We start from the raw sequence: 20416 nt of genomic DNA, 5'->3' as shown, positions 1-20416 counted from the left end.
CCCATCACAACATATAGAGACTACAGAAACAGGTCTGTATCTGACCTCAGACCCATCACAACATATAGAGACTCCAGAAACAGGTCCGTAGCTGACCTCAGACCCATCACAACATATAGAGACTCCAGAAAACAGGTCCGTAGCGGACCTCAGACCCATCACAACATATAGAGACTACAGAAACAGGTCCGTAGCTGACCTCAGACCCATCACAACATATAGAGACTCCAGAAACAGGTCCATAGCGGACCTCAGACCCATTACAACATATAGAGACTCCAGAAACAGGTCCGTAGCTGACCTCAGACCCATCACAACATATAGAGACTCCAGAAACAGGTCCGTAGCTGACCTCAGACCCATCACAACATATAGAGACTCCAGAAACAGGTCCGTAGCTGACCTCAGACCCATCACAACATACAGAGACTCCAGAAACAGGTCCGTAGCTGACCTCAGACCCATCACAACATATAGAGACTCCAGAAACAGGTCCATAGCGGACCTCAGACCCATCACAACATATAGAGACTCCAGAAACAGGTCCATAGCTGACCTCAGACCCATCACAACATATAGAGACTCCAGAAACAGGTCCGTAGCTGACCTCAGACCCATCACAACATATAGAGACTCCAGAAACAGGTCCATAGCGGACCTCAGACCCATCACAACATATAGAGACTCCAGAAACAGGTCCGTAGCTGACCTCAGACCCATCACAACATATAGAGACTCCAGAAACAGGTCCGTAGCCGACCTCAGACCCATCACAACATATAGAGACTCCAGAAACAGGTCCATAGCGGACCTCAGACCCATCACAACATATAGAGACTCCAGAAACAGGTCCGTAGCCGACCTCAGACCCATCACAACATACAGAGACTCCAGAAACAGGTCCGTAGCCGACCTCAGACCCATCACAACATACAGAGACTCCAGAAACAGGTCCGTAGCTGACCTCAGACCCATCACAACATATAGAGACTCCAGAAACAGGTCCGTAGCCGACCTCAGACCCATCACAACATATAGAGACTCCAGAAACAGGTCCGTAGCCGACCTCAGACCCATCACAACATACAGAGACTCCAGAAACAGGTCCGTAGCTGACCTCAGACCCATCACAACATATAGAGACTCCAGAAACAGGTCCATAGCGGACCTCAGACCCAACATAACACAGACTCCAGAAAACAGGTCCATAGCTGACCTCAGACCCATCACAACATATAGAGACTCCAGAAACAGGTCCGTAGCTGACCTCAGACCCATCACAACATATAGAGACTCCAGAAACAGGTCCGTAGCTGACCTCAGACCCATCACAACATATAGAGACTCCAGAAACAGGTCCGTAGCTGACCTCAGACCCATCACAACATATAGAGACTCCAGAAACAGGTCCATAGCGGACCTCAGACCCATCACAACATATAGAGACTCCAGAAACAGGTCCGTAGCTGACCTCAGACCCATCACAACATATAGAGACTCCAGAAACAGGTCCGTAGCCGACCTCAGACCCATCACAACATACAGAGACTCCAGAAACAGGTCCGTAGCTGACCTCAGACCCATCACAACATATAGAGACTCCAGAAACAGGTCCATAGCGGACCTCAGACCCAACATAACACAGACTCCAGAAAACAGGTCCATAGCTGACCTCAGACCCATCACAACATATAGAGACTCCAGAAACAGGTCCGTAGCTGACCTCAGACCCATCACAACATATAGAGACTCCAGAAACAGGTCCGTAGCTGACCTCAGACCCATCACAACATATAGAGACTCCAGAAACAGGTCCGTAGCCGACCTCAGACCCATCACAACATATAGAGACTCCAGAAACAGGTCCGTAGCCGACCTCAGACCCATCACAACATACAGAGACTCCAGAAACAGGTCCGTAGCTGACCTCAGACCCATCACAACATATAGAGACTCCAGAAACAGGTCCATAGCGGACCTCAGACCCAACATAACACAGACTCCAGAAAACAGGTCCATAGCTGACCTCAGACCAATCACAACAATTTTTTCACCTCACTGCATTTGATTGGCTGCTGATTTTGTACGTTTGCCTGCTGACAAAGAAACGATCAGTCTATACATTTTTATGGTCGGTTTATTTTAACAGTGAGAAACAAAATAACAAAAATATCCAGAAAAACACATTTAAAAAAAAAAAAAATTATAAATTGATTTGCATTTTAAAGTGAGTGAAATAAGTATTTGATCCCCCATCAAATCAGCAAGATTTCTGACTCCCAGGTGTCTTCTATACAGATAAAGAGCTGAGATTAGGAGCACTCTTAAAGGGAGTGCTCCTAATCTCAGCTTGTTACCTGTATAGAAGACACCTGTCCACAGAAGCAATCAGATTCCAATCTCTCCACCATGGAGACCAAAGATCTGTCGGAGGACGTCGGGGAGAAGATTGGAGACCTACACAAGGCTGGAATGGGCTACAAGACCATCGCCGAGCAGCTTGGTGAGAGGTGACAACAGTTGGTGGGATTATTATTCACAAATGGAAGAAACACAAAAAATAACATTTTTAATACAGCTTACCTGTAAAATCCTTTTCTTGGAGTACATCATGGGACACAGAGCAGCCATAGTAAATTACTATGTGGGTTATACACCACCTATAGGTGAACGGACACTGGTACACCCCATCAAATCAGCAAGATTTCTGGCTCCCAGGTGTCTTCTACACAGGTAATGAGCTGAGATTAGACAACTCTCTTAAAGGGAGTGCTCCTAATCTCAGCTTGTTTTCTGTATAGAAGTCCCTCTATATATCCCCTCCCATACAGCAAGTACCTCAGTTTTGTAGAAAAGCAATGTATATACCAGCAAGAGGGGAGGGAGCTCTGTGTCCCAAGATGTACTCCAAGAAAAGGATTTTACAGGCAAGCTGCATTAAAAATTCTATTTTCTTCATTGTACATCATGGGACACAGAGCCACAGTAATCACTATGTGGGATGTCCCAAAGCAATGCCCTTGAGGGGGGGCTGAGAGAGAGAGATATAGCAAAGCAGGCACCAGACGTGAGGACCTATATTGCTGCCTGCAGTACACTGCGCCCAAAAGCGGCATCCGCCTGCCACCTTACACCCATCTGGTAAAATTTAGTAAATGTACGTTCTGACAACCAAGTTCTGGCCTTGCAAACCTGAGCCATAGAGGCCTGGTGATGCACTGCCCATGAAGCACTCGCTCCCCCCGGTAGAGTGCGCTCTAATTTGTAAAAGGTGAAACCCTTCTTTTCAATCCATAAGCCAGAACTATAACCCGACGAAATCCACTGGGAAATAAGTCGATTTTGATGCTGCCTGCCCTTTTCTGGGCCCATCTGGCAGCACAAAAAGCATCGGTCTTCCTTATCTGAGCCGCCACCTTCAGATAGATCCTGACAGCTCTCAACCACGTTGAGAAAATGCAATGATTTTTCTTCCGCAGGAGCGAGGTTCTGGGAAAAAACGAAGGCAAGGAGACGTCTTGGTTTAAGTGAAAAGTGGACACTACCTTGGGCAAAAAGGTTGGATGTGGACACAACACCACCTTGTCCTTATGAATAATTAAGTATGGCTCCTTACAGGAAAAAGCTGCCAATTCTGAAAAACTCTCCTTGCCGAAGTTACTACCAAGGAGGCCGAGATCTGACCCTTGATGGTACTCAAGGCTAGCTTCATTTCTGCTCCCAATTCTTGGAAGGCAGGAATTCTTCAGGCTAGATGACCCTGAATCCACTAAGGAATGACTAGAAATTTTTTAATGGGATAGGTTTAAAAATTGCAGGATCTTATCTTAAAAAGAAAACTTGCTAAAATGACTCGGTTGGAGACTAGAATTAAAAGGAGTTACAAAACACAGCTGGAACCTATTAAGGACTCCCAACAAGTAGCAGATTTCAATACAAGGATAAAAAAGAAACTAGAAAAAAGTAGATAAAGATACGCAAAGAAAAAAAAATAGACCAAAAAATTTCATAGAGATAGGAGATTTCTGCTCAAATTAGATTTATTTGTGGCAACAACAGAAAGGACCAGTGTCTAATAATGATTATTATTGTTCCAATGGTGGAAGTAGGGGTCCTTCTGCTCCCTGATGGTCCCTTTATTGAGGGATCATTATTTACAGGATGTGATCTCCCTGTGGGGTTTTCAGAATGTGTGACTTCACTATTAGCATTATCAATAAAGGGACCATCAGGGAGCAGAAGGACCCCCTACTTCCACCATTGGAACAATCGACCCCGATTTAGGAGCCAACAAAATTTGGGAAGGGGACAAAAAAAAGAGGAGGTTATATAAATCCTCAATATCAGTCTACATATAATAATCAATACCATGTCCCAGTATATAAACAGGTTTGATGCCTTATGGCAACATGAAGATAGAGAAAGATACCAATCCCCCGTCCTTTTTTTTTTTTTTTTTTTTTAGAGAGGGGGAGGGGATGGCAGAGACGAAGCCAGAATGGCTCACCCAGGAGAGGAAGACCACCAATGAACGTTCACCCAACACAAGAATACAGGGGACAGCAATGGAGAAAACCACCTTATTGGGAGAGAGAGAGAGAGCAACCCCAGTATCAAGGTCCAAGGAGGGAAGAACCCCAGTATCAAGGTCCAAGGGAAGGAAGAACCCCAGTATCAAGGTCCAAGGGAGGGAAGAACCCCAGTATCAAGGTCCAAGGGAGGGAAGAACCTCAGTATCAAGGTCCAAGGGAGGGAAGAACCCCAGTATCAAGGTCCAAGGGAAGGAAGAACCCCAGTATCAAGGTCCAAGGGAAGGAAGAACCCCAGTATCAAGGTCCAAGGGAGGGAAGAACCCCAGTATCAAGGTCCAAGGGAGGGAAGAACCCCAGTATCAAGGTCCAAGGAGGGAAGAACCCCAGTATCAAGGTCCAAGGGAAGGAAGAACCCCAGTATCAAGGTCCAAGGGAGGGAAGAACCCCAGTATCAAGGTCCAAGGGAGGGAAGAACCTCAGTATCAAGGTCCAAGGGAGGGAAGAACCCCAGTATCAAGGTCCAAGGGAAGGAAGAACCCCAGTATCAAGGTCCAAGGGAAGGAAGAACCCCAGTATCAAGGTCCAAGGGAGGGAAGAACCCCAGTATCAAGGTCCAAGGGAGGGAAGAACCCCAGTATCAAGGTCCAAGGAGGGAAGAACCCCAGTATCAAGGTCCAAGGGAAGGAAGAACCCCAGTATCAAGGTCCAAGGGAGGGAAGAACCCCAGTATCAAGGTCCAAGGGAGGGAAGAACCTCAGTATCAAGGTCCAAGGGAGGGAAGAACCCCAGTATCAAGGTCCAAGGGAAGGAAGAACCCCAGTATCAAGGTCCAAGGGAAGGAAGAACCCCAGTATCAAGGTCCAAGGGAGGGAAGAACCCCAGTATCAAGGTCCAAGGGAGGGAAGAACCCCAGTATCAAGGTCCAAGGAGGCAAGAACCCCAGTATCAAGGTCCAAGGAGGCAAGAACCCCAGTATCAAGGTCCAAGGAGGGAAGAACTCCAGTATCAAGGTCCAAGGGAGGTTAGAACTCCAGTATCAAGGTCCAAGGGAGGTTAGAACCCCAGTATCAAGGTCCAAGGGAGGTTAGAACCCCAGTATCAAGGTCCAAGGGAGGGAAGAACCTCAGTATCAAGGTCCAAGGGAGGGAAGAACCCCAGTATCAAGGACCAAGGAGGGAAGAACCCCAGTATCAAGGACCAAGGAGGGAAGAACCCCAGTATCAAGGTCCAAGGAGGGAAGAACCCCAGCATCAAGGTCCAAGGAGGGAAGAACCCCAGCATCAAGGTCCAAGGAGGGAAGAATCCCAGCATCAAGGTCCAAGGAGGGAAGAAGCCCAGTATCAAGGTCCAAGGAGGGAAGAACCCCAGTATCAAGGTCCAAGGAGAGAAGAACCCCAGTATCAAGGTCCAAGGAGGGAAGAACCCCAGTATCAAGGTCCAAGGAGAGAAGAATTAGGGGCTGCAGAGCTGGACGAAGGATCCAGAAAAAGAAGGCGAGAGCTGGAATAGGAGGAATTTTTAATCTGACGGATATAGAACTGACCCATAAAGAAACCAACATTTTAAACTTGGGCCTAAAATGCGGTTTGAACAGACCAGTTAATGAGATCAAATGTGTTTATTGATGTACACAAGTACATAAGAAAAATAAAATATGAAAAACTTCTTTAAATAAAAACTCACAACCAGTATCTAGTCGGTCCTCGGTGCCTGTAGATCGTGAATTGCGTAATAAAATCGCTTTTCAATCCACCTATCACTGCAAATCAACAAGTGGACGTTTTCAAAGGACTAGTTCTAAGAGGGCCTGACACCAAAAAAAAAATCGTAAATCCGAGACATATCCAAGAAGGTATTAAATCATTAGCGAGAAAAGACCTCATCATCAGACCAGCGGACAGAGGAGGTGGAATCGTATTGCTCACAAAGGAATTTTATCATAACCAGCTAAGTGAGATGTTGGATGACACAGAAACATATTTAAAATTGGATAGAGATCCCACCAGGCAGTACGAAAATGACCTAAAGAGTCTGGTAGAGTCCGGCTATTCATCGGGAGTCCTATCCAATAAAGAAATACTTGGTTCCAAGTAGTAGTAGAATTCCGGTGATATACACTCTCCCAAAGATCCATAAAGATGCGCTCTGTCCACCAGGAAGACCCATAGTGAATGGGATAGATTCGGTGGCATCCCGGATGGGACAATATTTGGATTTGTTTCTACAAAAGAGCGTGATAAGAACCAGAACATTTACGCGATACAAAAAATTTGCTACAGCTACTACAAGAAATTGATTTACAAGGGAAAGAAGAGGTGTACCTGGTAACCCGCAGACGTATCCTCGCTATATATACACCATTAACCAACACGATGATGCCTTGCTAGCGTTGAATTGGGCCTCAAGTCTAAGCCCTTGTACACACGGTCGGAGAATCCGTCGGAATGTGTCCTATCGGACCGTGTTGTCGGATAATCCGACTGTGTGTGGTCTGCATCGGACTGTTTCCGTCGGAATATCCGTCGGACCAAATTTTCCAACTTGCTGGAAATATTTTCCGACAAACTGCTCCGATCGGACATACTCCGATCATGTGTAGAGAATTCCGATCGGACAAAGTGCCACGCATGCTCAGATCAAATTCCTACATCAAAGCTATTGGCTACTAGCCTGAATGTAGTCCCATCGTAACGAAATTACGTCATCACATTCTGAAAGATCGGATTTTTCGACAACTTTGTCCGACCCGTGTGTATGCAACAGTTTCGGACAAGATCCGACGGATTTGGTTGTCAGAATCTCTGACTTTGTGTACAAGGGCAAAGAGATGATCTGACATACCATCAAAAAAAAATATTCCCTGGATTTTTGCTTAAGCCACAATTACTTTTGGTACGACGGCAACTTTTATTCTCAGAAACGTGGTGTGGCAATGGGTGCAAAGTTCGCCCCAAGCATTGCAAACCTATCCATGGGGGGATGGAAAGACAAAACCATCTTTTCCATGAAAAGAGACCAGCTAATACTTTAGAGAAGGTATATATATTCTCAGAAACGTGGTGTGGCAATGGGTGCGAAGTTTGCCCCAAGCATTGCAAACCTATTCATGGGGGAATGGGAAGACAAGACCATCTTTTCCATGAAAAAGAGATCAGCTAATACTTTAGAGAAGGTACCGTATATAGATGACTTGTTTTTTTATATGGTCTGGAACAGGGGTGCCCAACCTTTTGAAGAGCGAGGGCCACCTATGTGACTTGGTAACCGGTCGCGGCCACAATGAGCGAAGCAGGTGCATGGCAGCCCACTCTACTCTATATAGCCCATTTTTTCTTTTTTCTTTTTCTTTTTGCAGATCAAATTGGAGGTAGGCATTTGTAAATGGACAAAAATCCATTTACATCTTCTACTCCTTAGAGGTGAACGGAGGGTCCAATTGGGTCGGACTGACCGTGTGAAAGGGGCCTATGGCTCAGTGCAGGTAACCCTCAGGTGCACTGCTCTGCAACTGTGGATCAGTTTGAAAGCAGCCCAGTAACCACTGCAGAACAGATATGCCCATATATACACTGTGATTTTAGTAATAAACTTACTATTAATAACAGTAGTCTATTCCATTACAGAGCAGGAGGTTGCGGGCCACATCAGAGGGCTCCGCGGGCCACATCAGAGGGCTCCCTGGTTGGGCACCCCTGGTCTGGAACATCAGCATCTTTACAATTGTTTTTGGCTGAACTGAACAACAACACTAATAAATATAAAACTAACCAGTGAATTCAGTGACACAAATATACACCTCTTGGATTTGAAGATTTTATGCCATGGCACTAAATTGGGCACGTCTGTCTGTCTGTCTATTTCAAACCAACTGATGCCAATAGCTACTTACCAATCCAGAGCGGCCACCCATCCGATGTGGCTCAGAAATATCCCTAAGGGACAATTGACAAGAATTCAAAACGAAATTGTACTGGAGGTAGAAGATTTTTAAATCACAGGCCCAGGTTATTAACCACTTTCAGCCCCGGACCATTTTGCTGGTCAAAGACCAGACCACTTTTTGCGATTCGGCGCTGTGTCGCTTTAACTGACAATTGCGCGGTCGTGCGACGTGGCTCCCAAACAAAAATTGACGTCCTTTTTTTTCCCCACAAATAGAGCTTTCTTTTGGTGGTATTTGATCACCCCTGCGGTTTTTATTTTTTGCGCTATAAACAAAAATTAGAGCCACAATTTTGAAAAAAAAAAAAAAAACGCATTATTTTTTACTTTTTGTTATAATAAATATCCCCCAAAAATATATAAAAAAAACATTTTTTTCCCTCAGTTTAGGCCGATACGTATTCTTCTACATATTTTTGGTAAAAAAAAAAAAAATCGCAATAAGTGATTATTGATTGGTTTGCGGAAAAGTTATAGCGTTTACAAAATAGGGGATAATTTTATGGCATTTTTATTAATAATTTTTTATTATTTTTTTACTAGTAATGGCGGCGATCAGCGATTTTTATTGTGACTGCGACATTGCGGCGGACACATCGGACACTTTTGACACATTTTTGGGACCATTGTCATTTATACAGCAATCAGTGCTATATAAATGCAGTGATTCCTGTGTAAATGACACTGGCAGTGAAGCGGTTAACCAGTGGGTGGCAGTGTAGGGGTTAAGTGTTCCTAGGGGTGTGTTACTAACTGTGGGGGGGGGGGGGGTTGGGCTTTCATTTAGTGAACACTGATCTCTGCTCCAATCACAAATTGTCCCGCGATCGTCTCACGGAGCGGCCAAATGAAGAAATGCCGTTGTAAACAGCATTTCTCCATTCTGCCTAGCAACTAGTGACGCTGATCTCTGCTCCCATGTGATTGGAGCAGAGATCAGCGTCACTAGTTGCTAGGCAGAATGGAGAAATGCTGTTTACAAAACGGCATTTCTTCATTTGGGCCGCTCCGTGAGACGATCGCAGGGTATGCCCGCGGCGATAGAGTCCGCGGGTCCTGCGACCGGACTCACGGGGGTCCCGACTGACGCGGGAGCGCGCTCCCGATGGCAGGGCGGCAAATTTTAAAAAAGGGACGTACATGTACGCCCATTTGTCTGCCCGTGCCATTCTGTCGACGTACATCGTCGTGCGCTGGTCGGCAAATGGTTAAAAAATACATTTTTGGAAAAAATACATCTAATATAAAAGAATTCATCACCTGCAGTACGGCATTTGTTGTATATGCATTACAATGCCCTTGTGGACTCCTGTACACATAGGCCGCAACAAAAAAGGCTGCTACGAATAAGAAATCGCAGGACCCATCACCAATACCAAAATAGGTTTCAGAGACCAGAACGTGTCACTGCACTGTTAAAAATTTTTTCCATAACCAAGATCCCTCCGGATTAAAATTCTGGGGAGTGGACCATTTAAAACCCTGTTGGAGAGTCAGAGAACTCTCCAAAAAACGTGAAACACAAAAGGGATTTATCTAGCGGACACGCTGGTGCCTAAAGGGTTAAATGTTGATTTGGATATTAACCGCTTCATTAGTGACTATCAACTTGTTGGGTGCTACCGTGTTTCCCCGAAAGTAAGACATCCTCCGAAAGTAAGACCTCCCACCAGGTTACCATCTCGCAGAAATATAAGGCATCCCCCGATTATAAGGCCCCCCCCCCGATAATAACTCCTCCACCAAACATAAGGCCTCCCCGATAATAAAGCCACCTGAAGCTACCGTACCGTAAGGAGTCTGACTCCTCTGGACCGTAGTGGTGGCGAGTGACGTCACCGTCATCAGAGAGCCCGCGCCGCGGCCATGACATGCTAAAGCCTTCTGCCACCTGACGGAGTCTGCTTCACAAAAGACAGTGAGTCGTGCGGGGCAGGAGTCGGGCACATTGAAAGAGAGAGGGTAAATAATCAACACAGGGGTGGGGGGCTCACAGCGGATTTGAGGGGCGGTCAAATGGCACAGGTGGATTAGAAGGGGGGAGATCAAGATGGCACAGGTGGATTAGACATCCCCTGAAAATAAGACCTAGCACATCTTTGGGAGCAAAAATTAATATAAGACACTGTCTTATTTTTAGGGAAACAGGGTATGTATATAATATAATTCTAATTCAGTTATTTTTTTCCGTGCTGTTTTCAACCATATGACAATGTCCCAAAACTTTTGAACGTTTGAGTACCGGTGTCTTGTCAAATAGGGTCCTCCATCAGATGCTGTCCTCTGCGTACTGCGCATGCGCAGTACACAGGAGCACAGATTCCGAAAATTGCCGAGGATGAACGGCGCCTGCGCCGTGAGTCCAGGTTCTATCCCCCACCATCCAAGTGGACATAGAGTTAGAATAAAAAAGAGCCGAGCGCAGCGAGGCTGAGCCCGAAGCGTGGCGAGCGAAGCTCGCCTGCGAGGGGCCCTCTAAAATTCTAAGCCCTATGTCCGCTTGGATAGTGGGGCCACCACCTCCACTCACGGCGCAGGCGCCGTTCAGCTTCGGAGATTTTCCGAAGCTTCGTCTGCTCCGTACTGCGCATGCGCAGTATGGAGCGGACACATATGGATGGCCGGACTCTATTAGGCAGAACACCGGATTTTCTGGGTACTACAGTAGTAACCACCGTGGCGTCCTTTTATATTTAGGTGGTCGGTTAGGCCTTGTTCAGCGTGTTGTTGTAACTTTTGAACATTGGGGTACTTACCCTTGTTTTACCCTGTTTCCCCGAAAATAAGACAGTGTCATATTAATTTTTGCTCCCAAAGATGTGCTAGGTCTTATTTTCAGGGGATGTCTAATCCACCTGTGCCATCTTGCTCCCCCACTTCTAATCCACCTGTGCCATCTTGATCCCCCACTTCCAATCCACCTGTGCCATCTTGATCCCCCACTTCCAATCCACCTGTGCCATCTTGCTCCCCCACTTCTAATCCACCTGTGCCATCTTGATCTCCCCCCTTCTAATCCACCTGTGCCATCTTGATCTCCCCCCTTCTAATCCACCTGTGCCATCTTGATCTCCCCCCTTCTAATCCACCTGTGCCATCTTGATCTCCCCCCTTCTAATCCACCTGTTCCATCTTGATCCCCCCCCCTCAAATCTACTGTGAGCCCCCCACCCCTGTGTGGATTATTTACCCTCTCTCCTTCAATATGCCCGACTCCTGCCCCGCACGACTCACTGTCTTGTGAAGCAGACTCCGTCAGGTGGCAAAAGGCATCAGCATGTCATGGCAGCGGCGCGGGCTCTCTGATGACGGTGACGTCACTCGCCACCGCTACGGTCAAGAGGAGTCAGACTTCTTACGGTAGTTTCAGGTGGCTTTATTATCGGGGAGGCCTTATGTTTGGTGGAGGACTTATTATCGGGGGATGCCTCATTATCGGGGGATGCCTTATTAGCGGGGGATGCCTTATTAGCGGGGGATGCCTTATTAGCGGGGGATGCCTTATTAGCGGGGGATGCCTTATATTTCTGTGAGATGGAAACCTGGTGGGAGGTCTTACTTTCGGAGGATGTCTTACTTTCGGGGAAACACGGTAATGATCTCATCATAGGAGTCAGTTAGTTTGAATCATCTCAATATAGAGGCAGTTAGTCTTTTACGAGTTTGCTTTTAATACAGGGCAACTTCCCAAAACTTTTGAACTTTTAAAGAACCGGATATCCTCTGTAGTACGTATATCAGCCTACATTAGTAATTAATAACTGTCAGGGGTCTCTTTTATATCCAGGCGATCAGTCCGGATTATTTCCCGCCACAGGGTTTGCTGTAGAAAACACGGCCAGACCCAACCTTCACCCATCAAAGTGAGCTTTGTCATACAGACCTTCAGAGACTGGGCTCCCCTTAATGTGGGGTCCACTCCCCTGGACCTGTATAGCACCCTGCAGGAAAGCACCTTGGTCAGAACACTGCGCAGGGCTCCATGACGCAGGGTCCAGCGCCATAAAAGGCTGCATTACAGGCAAAACCTCAAGGAATGTTCTTTCCTTTCCACGAGGCTCTGGTGTGAATTCTATACACCATGTGGTCTATATTGTAGAGGAGGAGGGACCTTGTGGAGGATCAATGATCAGGAGAACGGTGAGGAATCCGCCCAGAACTACACCGGAGAATCTTCTCCATCATCTCAGCTGGGACCATAGTCACCAAGAGAACAATCGGTAACACACCGCGAGGGACTGAAATCCTGCAGCCCCCGCAAGGTCCCCCCGCTCAGGAAAATCACATGTACAGGTCCCCCCGCTCAGGAAAATCACATGTACAGATCCCCCCGCTCAGGAAATCACATATACAGGTCCCCCCCGCTCAGGAAAATCACATATACAGGTCCCCCCCGCTCAGGAAAATCACATGTACAGGTCCCCCCCGCTCAGGAAAATCACATGTACAGGTCCCCCCCGCTCAGGAAATCACATGTACAGGTCCCCCGCTCAGGAAATCACATGTACAGGTCCCCCCGCTCAGGAAATCACATGTACAGGTCCCCCCCGCTCAGGAAATCACATGTACAGGTCCCCCCGCTCAGGAAATCACATGTACAGGTCCCCCCGCTCAGGAAATCACATGTACAGGTCCGTCTGAAGATCACTAATGAACATCAAATGATTCCGAGGAGAACCGGGGGAAGGGTTGTGGTCAGAGGAGACCAAAATCCAGATCTTTGGTATCAACTCAACTCACCGTGTTTGGAGGAGGAGGAATGCTGCCTATGACCCCAAGGACACCATCCCCCACCGTCATACATGGAGGTCCTATGACCCCCAAGAACACCATCCCCCACCGTCATACATGGAGGTCCTATGACCCCAAGAATGCCATCCCCCACCATCATACATGGAGGTCCTATGACCCCAAGAACACCATCCCCCACCGTCATACGTGGAGGTCCTATGACCCCAAGAACACCATCCCCCACCGTCATACATGGAGGTCCTATGACCCCAAGAACACCATCCCCCACCGTCATACATGGAGGTCCTATGACCCCAAGAACACCATCCCCCACCGTCATACATGGAGGTCCTATGACCCCAAGAACACCATCCCCCACCGTCATACATGGAGGTCCTATGACCCCAAGAATGCCATCCCCCACCATCATACATGGAGGTCCTATGACCCCAAGAACGCCACCCCCCACCGTCATACATGAAGGTCCTATGATCCCAAGAACACCATCCCCCACCGTCATACATGGAGGTCCTATGACCCCAAGAACGCCACCCCCCACCGTCATACATGAAGGTCCTATGATCCCAAGAACACCATCCCCCACCGTCATACATGGAGGTCCTATGACCTCAAGAACACCATCCCCCACCGTCATACATGGAGGTCCTATGACCTCAAGAACACCATCCCCCACCGTCATACATGGAGGTCCTATGACCTCAAGAACACCACCCCCACCGTCATACATGGAGGTCCTATGACCTCAAGAACACCATCCCCCACCGTCATACATGGAGGTCCTATGATCCCAAGAACACCATCCCCCACCGTCATACATGAAGGTCCTATGACCCCAAGAACACCATCCCCCACCGTCATACATGAAGGTCCTATGACCCCAAGAACACCATCCCCCACCGTCATACATGGAGGACCTATGACCCCAAGAACACCATCCCCCACCGTCATACATGGAGGTCCTACGATCCCAAGAACACCATCCCCCACCGTCATACATGGAGGTCCTACGATCCCAAGAACACCATCCCCCACCGTCATACATGGAGGACCTATGACCCCAAGAACACCACCCCCCACCGTCATACATGGACGTCCTAGGACCCCAAGAACACCATTCCCCACCGTCATACATGGAGGACCTATGACCCCAAGAACACCATCCCCCACCGTCATACATGGAGGTCCTATGACCCCAAGAACACCATCCCCCCCCCGTCATACATGGAGGACCTATGACCCCAAGAACACCATCCCCCACCGTCATACATGGACGTCCTAGGACCCCAAGAACACCACCCCCCACCGTCATACATGGAGGACCTATGACCCCAAGAACACCATCCCCCACCGTCATACATGGAGGTCCTATGACCCCAAGAACACCATCCCCCCCCCGTCATACATGGAGGACCTATGACCCCAAGAACACCACCCCCCACCGTCATACATGGACGTCCTAGGACCCCAAGAACACCACCCCCCACCGTCATACATGGAGGACCTATGACCCCAAGAACACCATCCCCCACCGTCGTACATAGAGGTGGAAAAACATTATGCTTTGTTGGCGTTTTTTCTCCTAAGGGGACAGGACAACTTCATTACATCAAAGAGACGATGGACAAGGAACCTCCTTCCCTCAACCGGGGCACTGAAGATGGGTCATGAATGGGTCTTCCAGCATGACAATGACCCAAAACACACGGCCAAGGCAACAAAGGAGTGGCTCAAGAAGAAGCACATTAAGGTGGATTGGCCTAGCCAGTCTCCAGACCTTAATCCCATAGAAAATATGTGGAGGGAGCTGAAGGTTTGAGTTAGCGAGCTTCAGCCTTGAAACCTGAAGGATCTGCAAAGAGGAGAGGGACAAAATCCCTCCTGAGATGTGTAAAAACCTGGTGGCCAACTACGAGAAACGTCTGACTGCCGACATGCGTTTTGCCACCAAGTACTGAAACATGTTTTGGGGAGGGATCATCATTCATCAAAATGCAAATCCATTTATAACTTTTTTGAAATAAATTTTTCTGGATATTTTTCTTGGTATTCTGTCACTGTTGTCAGCGGGCAAACATACAAAATCAGCAGGGGATCAAATACATTTTGCCCTCACTGTATGCATAGCTGACCTCCAGAAAACGGGTCCATAGCTGACCTCCAGAAACAGGTCCATATCTGACCTCCAGAAAACGGGTCCATACCTGACCTCAGACCTATCACAGACTCCAGAAACAGGTCCATAGCTGACCTCCAGAAAACAGGTCCATAGCTGACCTCCGACCTATCACAGACTCCAGAAACAGGTCCATAGCCGACCTCCAGAAACAGGTCCATAGCCGACCTCCAGAAACAGGTCCATAGCCGACCTCCAGAAACAGGTCCATAGCCGACCTCCAGAAACAGGTCCATAGCCGACCTCCAGAAACAGGTCCATAGCCGACCTCCAGAAACAGGTCCATAGCCGACCTCCAGAAAACGGGTCCATAGCCGACCTCCAGAAAACGGGTCCATAGCCGACCTCCAGAAAACGGGTCCATAGCCGACCTCCAGAAAACGGGTCCATAGCCGACCTCCAGAAAACGGGTCCATAGCCGACCTCCAGAAAACGGGTCCATAGCTGACCTCCAGAAAACGGGTCCATAGCTGACCTCCAGAAACAGGTCCATAGCTGACCTCCAGAAACAGGTCCATAGCTGACCTCCAGAAACAGGTCCATAGCTGACCTCCAGAAACAGGTCCATAGCTGACCTCCAGAAACAGGTCCATAGCTGACCTCCGACCTATCACAGACTCCAGAAACAGGTCCATAGCTGACCTCCAGAAACAGGTCCATAGCTGACCTCCGACCTATCACAGACTCCAGAAACAGGTCCATAGCTGACCTCCAGAAACAGGTCCATAACGGACCTCCAGAAACAGGTCCATAACGGACCTCCAGAAACAGGTCCATAACGGACCTCCAGAAACAGGTCCATAACGGACCTCCAGAAACAGGTCCATAGCGGACCTCCAGAAACAGGTCCATAGCGGACCTCCAGAAACAGGTCCATAGCGGACCTCCAGAAACAGGTCCAAAACTGACCTCCAGAAACAGGTCCATAGCTGACCTCCAGAAACAGGTCCATAGCTGACCTCCAGAAACAGGTCCATAGCTGACCTCCAGAAACAGGTCCATAGCTGACCTCCAGAAACAGGTCCATAGCTGACCTCCAGAAACAGGTCCATAGCTGACCTCCAGAAACAGGTCCATAGCTGACCTCCAGAAACAGGTCCATAGCTGACCTCCAGAAACAGGTCCATAGCTGACCTCCAGAAACAGGTCCATAGCTGACCTCCAGAAACAGGTCCATAGCTGACCTCCAGAAACAGGTCCATAGCTGACCTCCAGAAACAGGTCCATAGCTGACCTCCAGAAACAGGTCCATAGCTGACCTCCGACCTATCACAGACTCCAGAAACAGGTCCATAGCTGACCTCCAGAAACAGGTCCATAGCTGACCTCCAGAAACAGGTCCATAGCTGACCTCCGACCTATCACAGACTCCAGAAACAGGTCCATAGCTGACCTCCAGAAACAGGTCCATAGCTGACCTCCGACCTATCACAGACTCCAGAAAAAGGTCCATAGCGGACCTCCAGAAACAGGTCCATAACGGACCTCCAGAAACAGGTCCATAACTGACCTCCAGAAACAGGTCCATAACTGACCTCCAGAAACAGGTCCATAACTGACCTCCAGAAACAGGTCCATAACTGACCTCCAGAAACAGGTCCATAACTGACCTCCAGAAACAGGTCCATAACTGACCTCCAGAAACAGGTCCATAACTGACCTCCGACCTATCACAGACTCCAGAAACAGGTCCATAACTGACCTCCGACCTATCACAGACTCCAGAAACAGGTCCATAACTGACCTCCGACCTATCACAGACTCCAGAAACAGGTCCATAACTGACCCCCGACCTATCACAGACTCCAGAAACAGGTCCATAACTGATCTCCGACCTATCACAGACTCCAGAAACAGGTCCATAGCTGACCTCCGACCTATCACAGACTCCAGAAACAGGTCCATAACTGATCTCCGACCTATCACAGACTCCAGAAACAGGTCCATAGCTGACCTCCGACCTATCACAGACTCCAGAAACAGGTCCATAGCGGACCTCCAGAAACAGGTCCATAACTGACCTCCAGAAACAGGTCCATAACTGACCTCCAGAAACAGGTCCATAACTGACCTCCAGAAACAGGTCCATAACTGACCTCCAGAAACAGGTCCATAACTGACCTCCAGACCTATCACAACACAGACTCCAGAAAACGGGTCCATAGCGGACCTCCGACCTATCACAACATAAGACTGAAACTTTATACAGTAAAGAAATCAGATTATGCACCTATCATACCATATAACAGGCCCGCTCTTCCATCGACATCCTCACCTGCCTCTATAGATCCCGACCAACGATCCACCATCTTCTGTATCACAATCTCAAAGAGTTCCCCGTCCTTCAAAGGCCTGGAAGAGAGAGAGAGAGATGGAAGCGATTAGCACATCATTAAAGCAAAGAAGGAAAGTAGAATTACCACCTACAAAGAATGCTGCATAGCGCAGGATGTATGGGAGGAGAGGAGAAAACCCCGCCCAGGAGGAAGAAGAGGAAACCAGGAATGAGAAGGAAGAGAGGGATAGGAGGAAACCCCGTCCAGGAGGAAGAAGAGGAAACCAGGCATGAGAAGGAAGAGAGGGATAGGAGGAAACCCCGTCCAGGAGGAAGAAGAGGAAACCAGGCATGAGAAGGAAGAGAGGGATGGGAGGAAACCCCGTCCAGGAGGAAGAAGAGGAAACCAGGCATGAGAAGGAAGAGAGGGATAGGAGGAAACCCCGTCCAGGAGGAAGAAGAGGAAACCAGGCATGAGAAGGAAGAGAGGGATAGGAGGAAACCCCGTCCAGGAGGAAGAAGAGGAAACCAGGCACGAGAAGGAAGAGAGGGATAGGAGGAAACCCCACCCAGGAGGAAGAAGAGGAAACCAGGCATGAGAAGGAAGAGAGGGATAGGAGGAAACCCCGTCCAGGAGGAAGAAGAGGAAACCAGGCACGAGAAGGAAGAGAGGGATAGGAGGAAACCCCACCCAGGAGGAAGAAGAGGAAACCAGGCATGAGAAGGAAGAGAGGGATAGGAGGAAACCCCGTCCAGGAGGAAGAAGAGGAAACCAGGAATGAGAAGGAAGAGAGGGATAGGAGGAAACCCCGTCCAGGAGGAAGAAGAGGAAACCAGGCATGAGAAGGAAGAGAGGGATAGGAGGAAACCCCACCCAGGAGGTAGAAGAGGAAACCAGGCATGAGAAGGAAGAGAGGGATGGGAGGAAACCCCGTCCAGGAGGAAGAAGAGGAAACCAGGCATGAGAAGGAAGAGAGGGATAGGAGGAAACCCCGTCCAGGAGGAAGAAGAGGAAACCAGGAATGAAAAGGAAGAGAGGGATAGGAGGAAACCCCGTCCAGGAGAAAGAAGAAGAGGAAACCAGGCATGAGAAGGAAGAGAGGGATGGGAGGAAACCATGTCCAGGAGGAAGAAGAGGAAACCAGGCATGAGAAGGAAGAGAGGGATAGGAGGAAACCCCACCCAGGAGGAAGAAGAGGAAACCAGGCATGAGAAGGAAGAGAGGGATAGGAGGAAACCCCGTCCAGGAGGAAGAAGAGGAAACCAGGAATGAGAAGGAAGAGAGGGATGGGAGGAAACCCCACCCAGGAGGTAGAAGAGGAAACCAGGCATGAGAAGGAAGAGAGGGATGGGAGGAAACCCCGTCCAGGAGGAAGAAGAGGAAACCAGGCATGAGAAGGAAGAGAGGGATAGGAGGAAACCCCGTCCAGGAGGAAGAAGAGGAAACCAGGCATGAGAAGGAAGAGAGGGATAGGAGGAAACCCCGTCCAGGAGGAAGAAGAGGAAACCAGGCATGAGAAGGAAGAGAGGGATAGGAGGAAACCCCGTCCAGGAGGAAGAAGAGGAAACCAGGAATGAGAAGGAAGAGAGGGATAGGAGGAAACCCCGTCCAGGAGGAAGAAGAGGAAACCAGGCATGAGAAGGAAGAGAGGGATAGGAGGAAACCCCACCCAGGAGGTAGAAGAGGAAACCAGGAATGAGAAGGAAGAGAGGGATGGGAGGAAACCCCGTCCAGGAGGAAGAAGAGGAAACCAGGCATGAGAAGGAAGAGAGGGATAGGAGGAAACCCCGTCCAGGAGGAAGAAGAGGAAACCAGGAATGAAAAGGAAGAGAGGGATAGGAGGAAACCCCGTCCAGGAGAAAGAAGACGAGGAAACCAGGCATGAGAAGGAAGAGAGGGATGGGAGGAAACCCCGTCCAGGAGGAAGAAGAGGAAACCAGGCATGAGAAGGAAGAGAGGGATGGGAGGAAACCCCACCCAGGAGGAAGAAGAGGAAACCAGGCATGAGAAGTCAGAGAGGGATAGGAGGAAACCCCGTCCAGGAGGAAGAAGAGGAAACCAGGCATGAGAAGGAAGAGAGGGATAGGAGGAAACCCCGTCCAGGAGAAAGAAGAAGAGGAAACCAGGCATGAGAAGGAAGAGAGGGATAGGAGGAAACCCCGTCCAGGAGGAAGAAGAGGAAACCAGGAATGAGAAGGAAGAGAGGGATGGGAGGAAACCCCACCCAGGAGGAAGAAGAGGAAACCAGGCATGAGAAGGAAGAGAGGGATAGGAGGAAACCCCGTCCAGGAGAAAGAAGAAGAGGAAACCAGGCATGAGAAGGAAGAGAGGGATAGGAGGAAACCCCGTCCAGGAGAAAGAAGAAGAGGAAACCAGGCATGAGAAGGAAGAGAGGGATGGGAGGAAACCCCATCCAGGAGGAAGAAGAGGAAACCAGGCATGAGAAGGAAGAGAGGGATGGGAGGAAATCCCACCCAGGAGGAAGAAGAGGAAACCAGGCATGAGAAGGAAGAGAGGGATGGGAGGAAACCCCGTCCAGGAGGAAGAAGAGGAAACCAGGCATGAGAAGGAAGAGAGGGATAGGAGGAAACCCCATCCAGGAGGAAGAAGAGGAAACCAGGCATGAGAAGGAAGAGAGGGATAGGAGGAAACCCCGTCCAGGAGGAAGAAGAGGAAACCAGGAATGAAAAGGAAGAGAGGGATAGGAGGAAACCCCGTCCAGGAGAAAGAAGAAGAGGAAA

At 48.8% G+C, this 20416-nt stretch overlaps 1 protein-coding gene across 1 annotated transcript in view; it reads right to left on the bottom strand.

The window, feature by feature from the left end:
• Positions 1-20416, bottom strand: part of LOC143962444 (neuralized-like protein 4) — a gene marked incomplete in the record, with an annotated part of 104342 nt that overhangs the window by 36272 nt on the left and 47654 nt on the right. Inside the window, 1 exon segment of the mRNA XM_077471717.1 lies at positions 17639-17751. Coding sequence (XP_077327843.1) covers positions 17639-17751 — 113 coding nt within the window.

Source organism: Lithobates pipiens, unplaced genomic scaffold (genome assembly GCF_037356315.1).
Source record: "Lithobates pipiens isolate NorthernLeopardFrog02 unplaced genomic scaffold, aLitPip1_a1.2 Scaffold_8, whole genome shotgun sequence".
NCBI lineage: Eukaryota > Metazoa > Chordata > Amphibia > Anura > Ranidae > Lithobates > Lithobates pipiens.
This window is presented reverse-complemented; position numbering and strand designations above follow the sequence as displayed.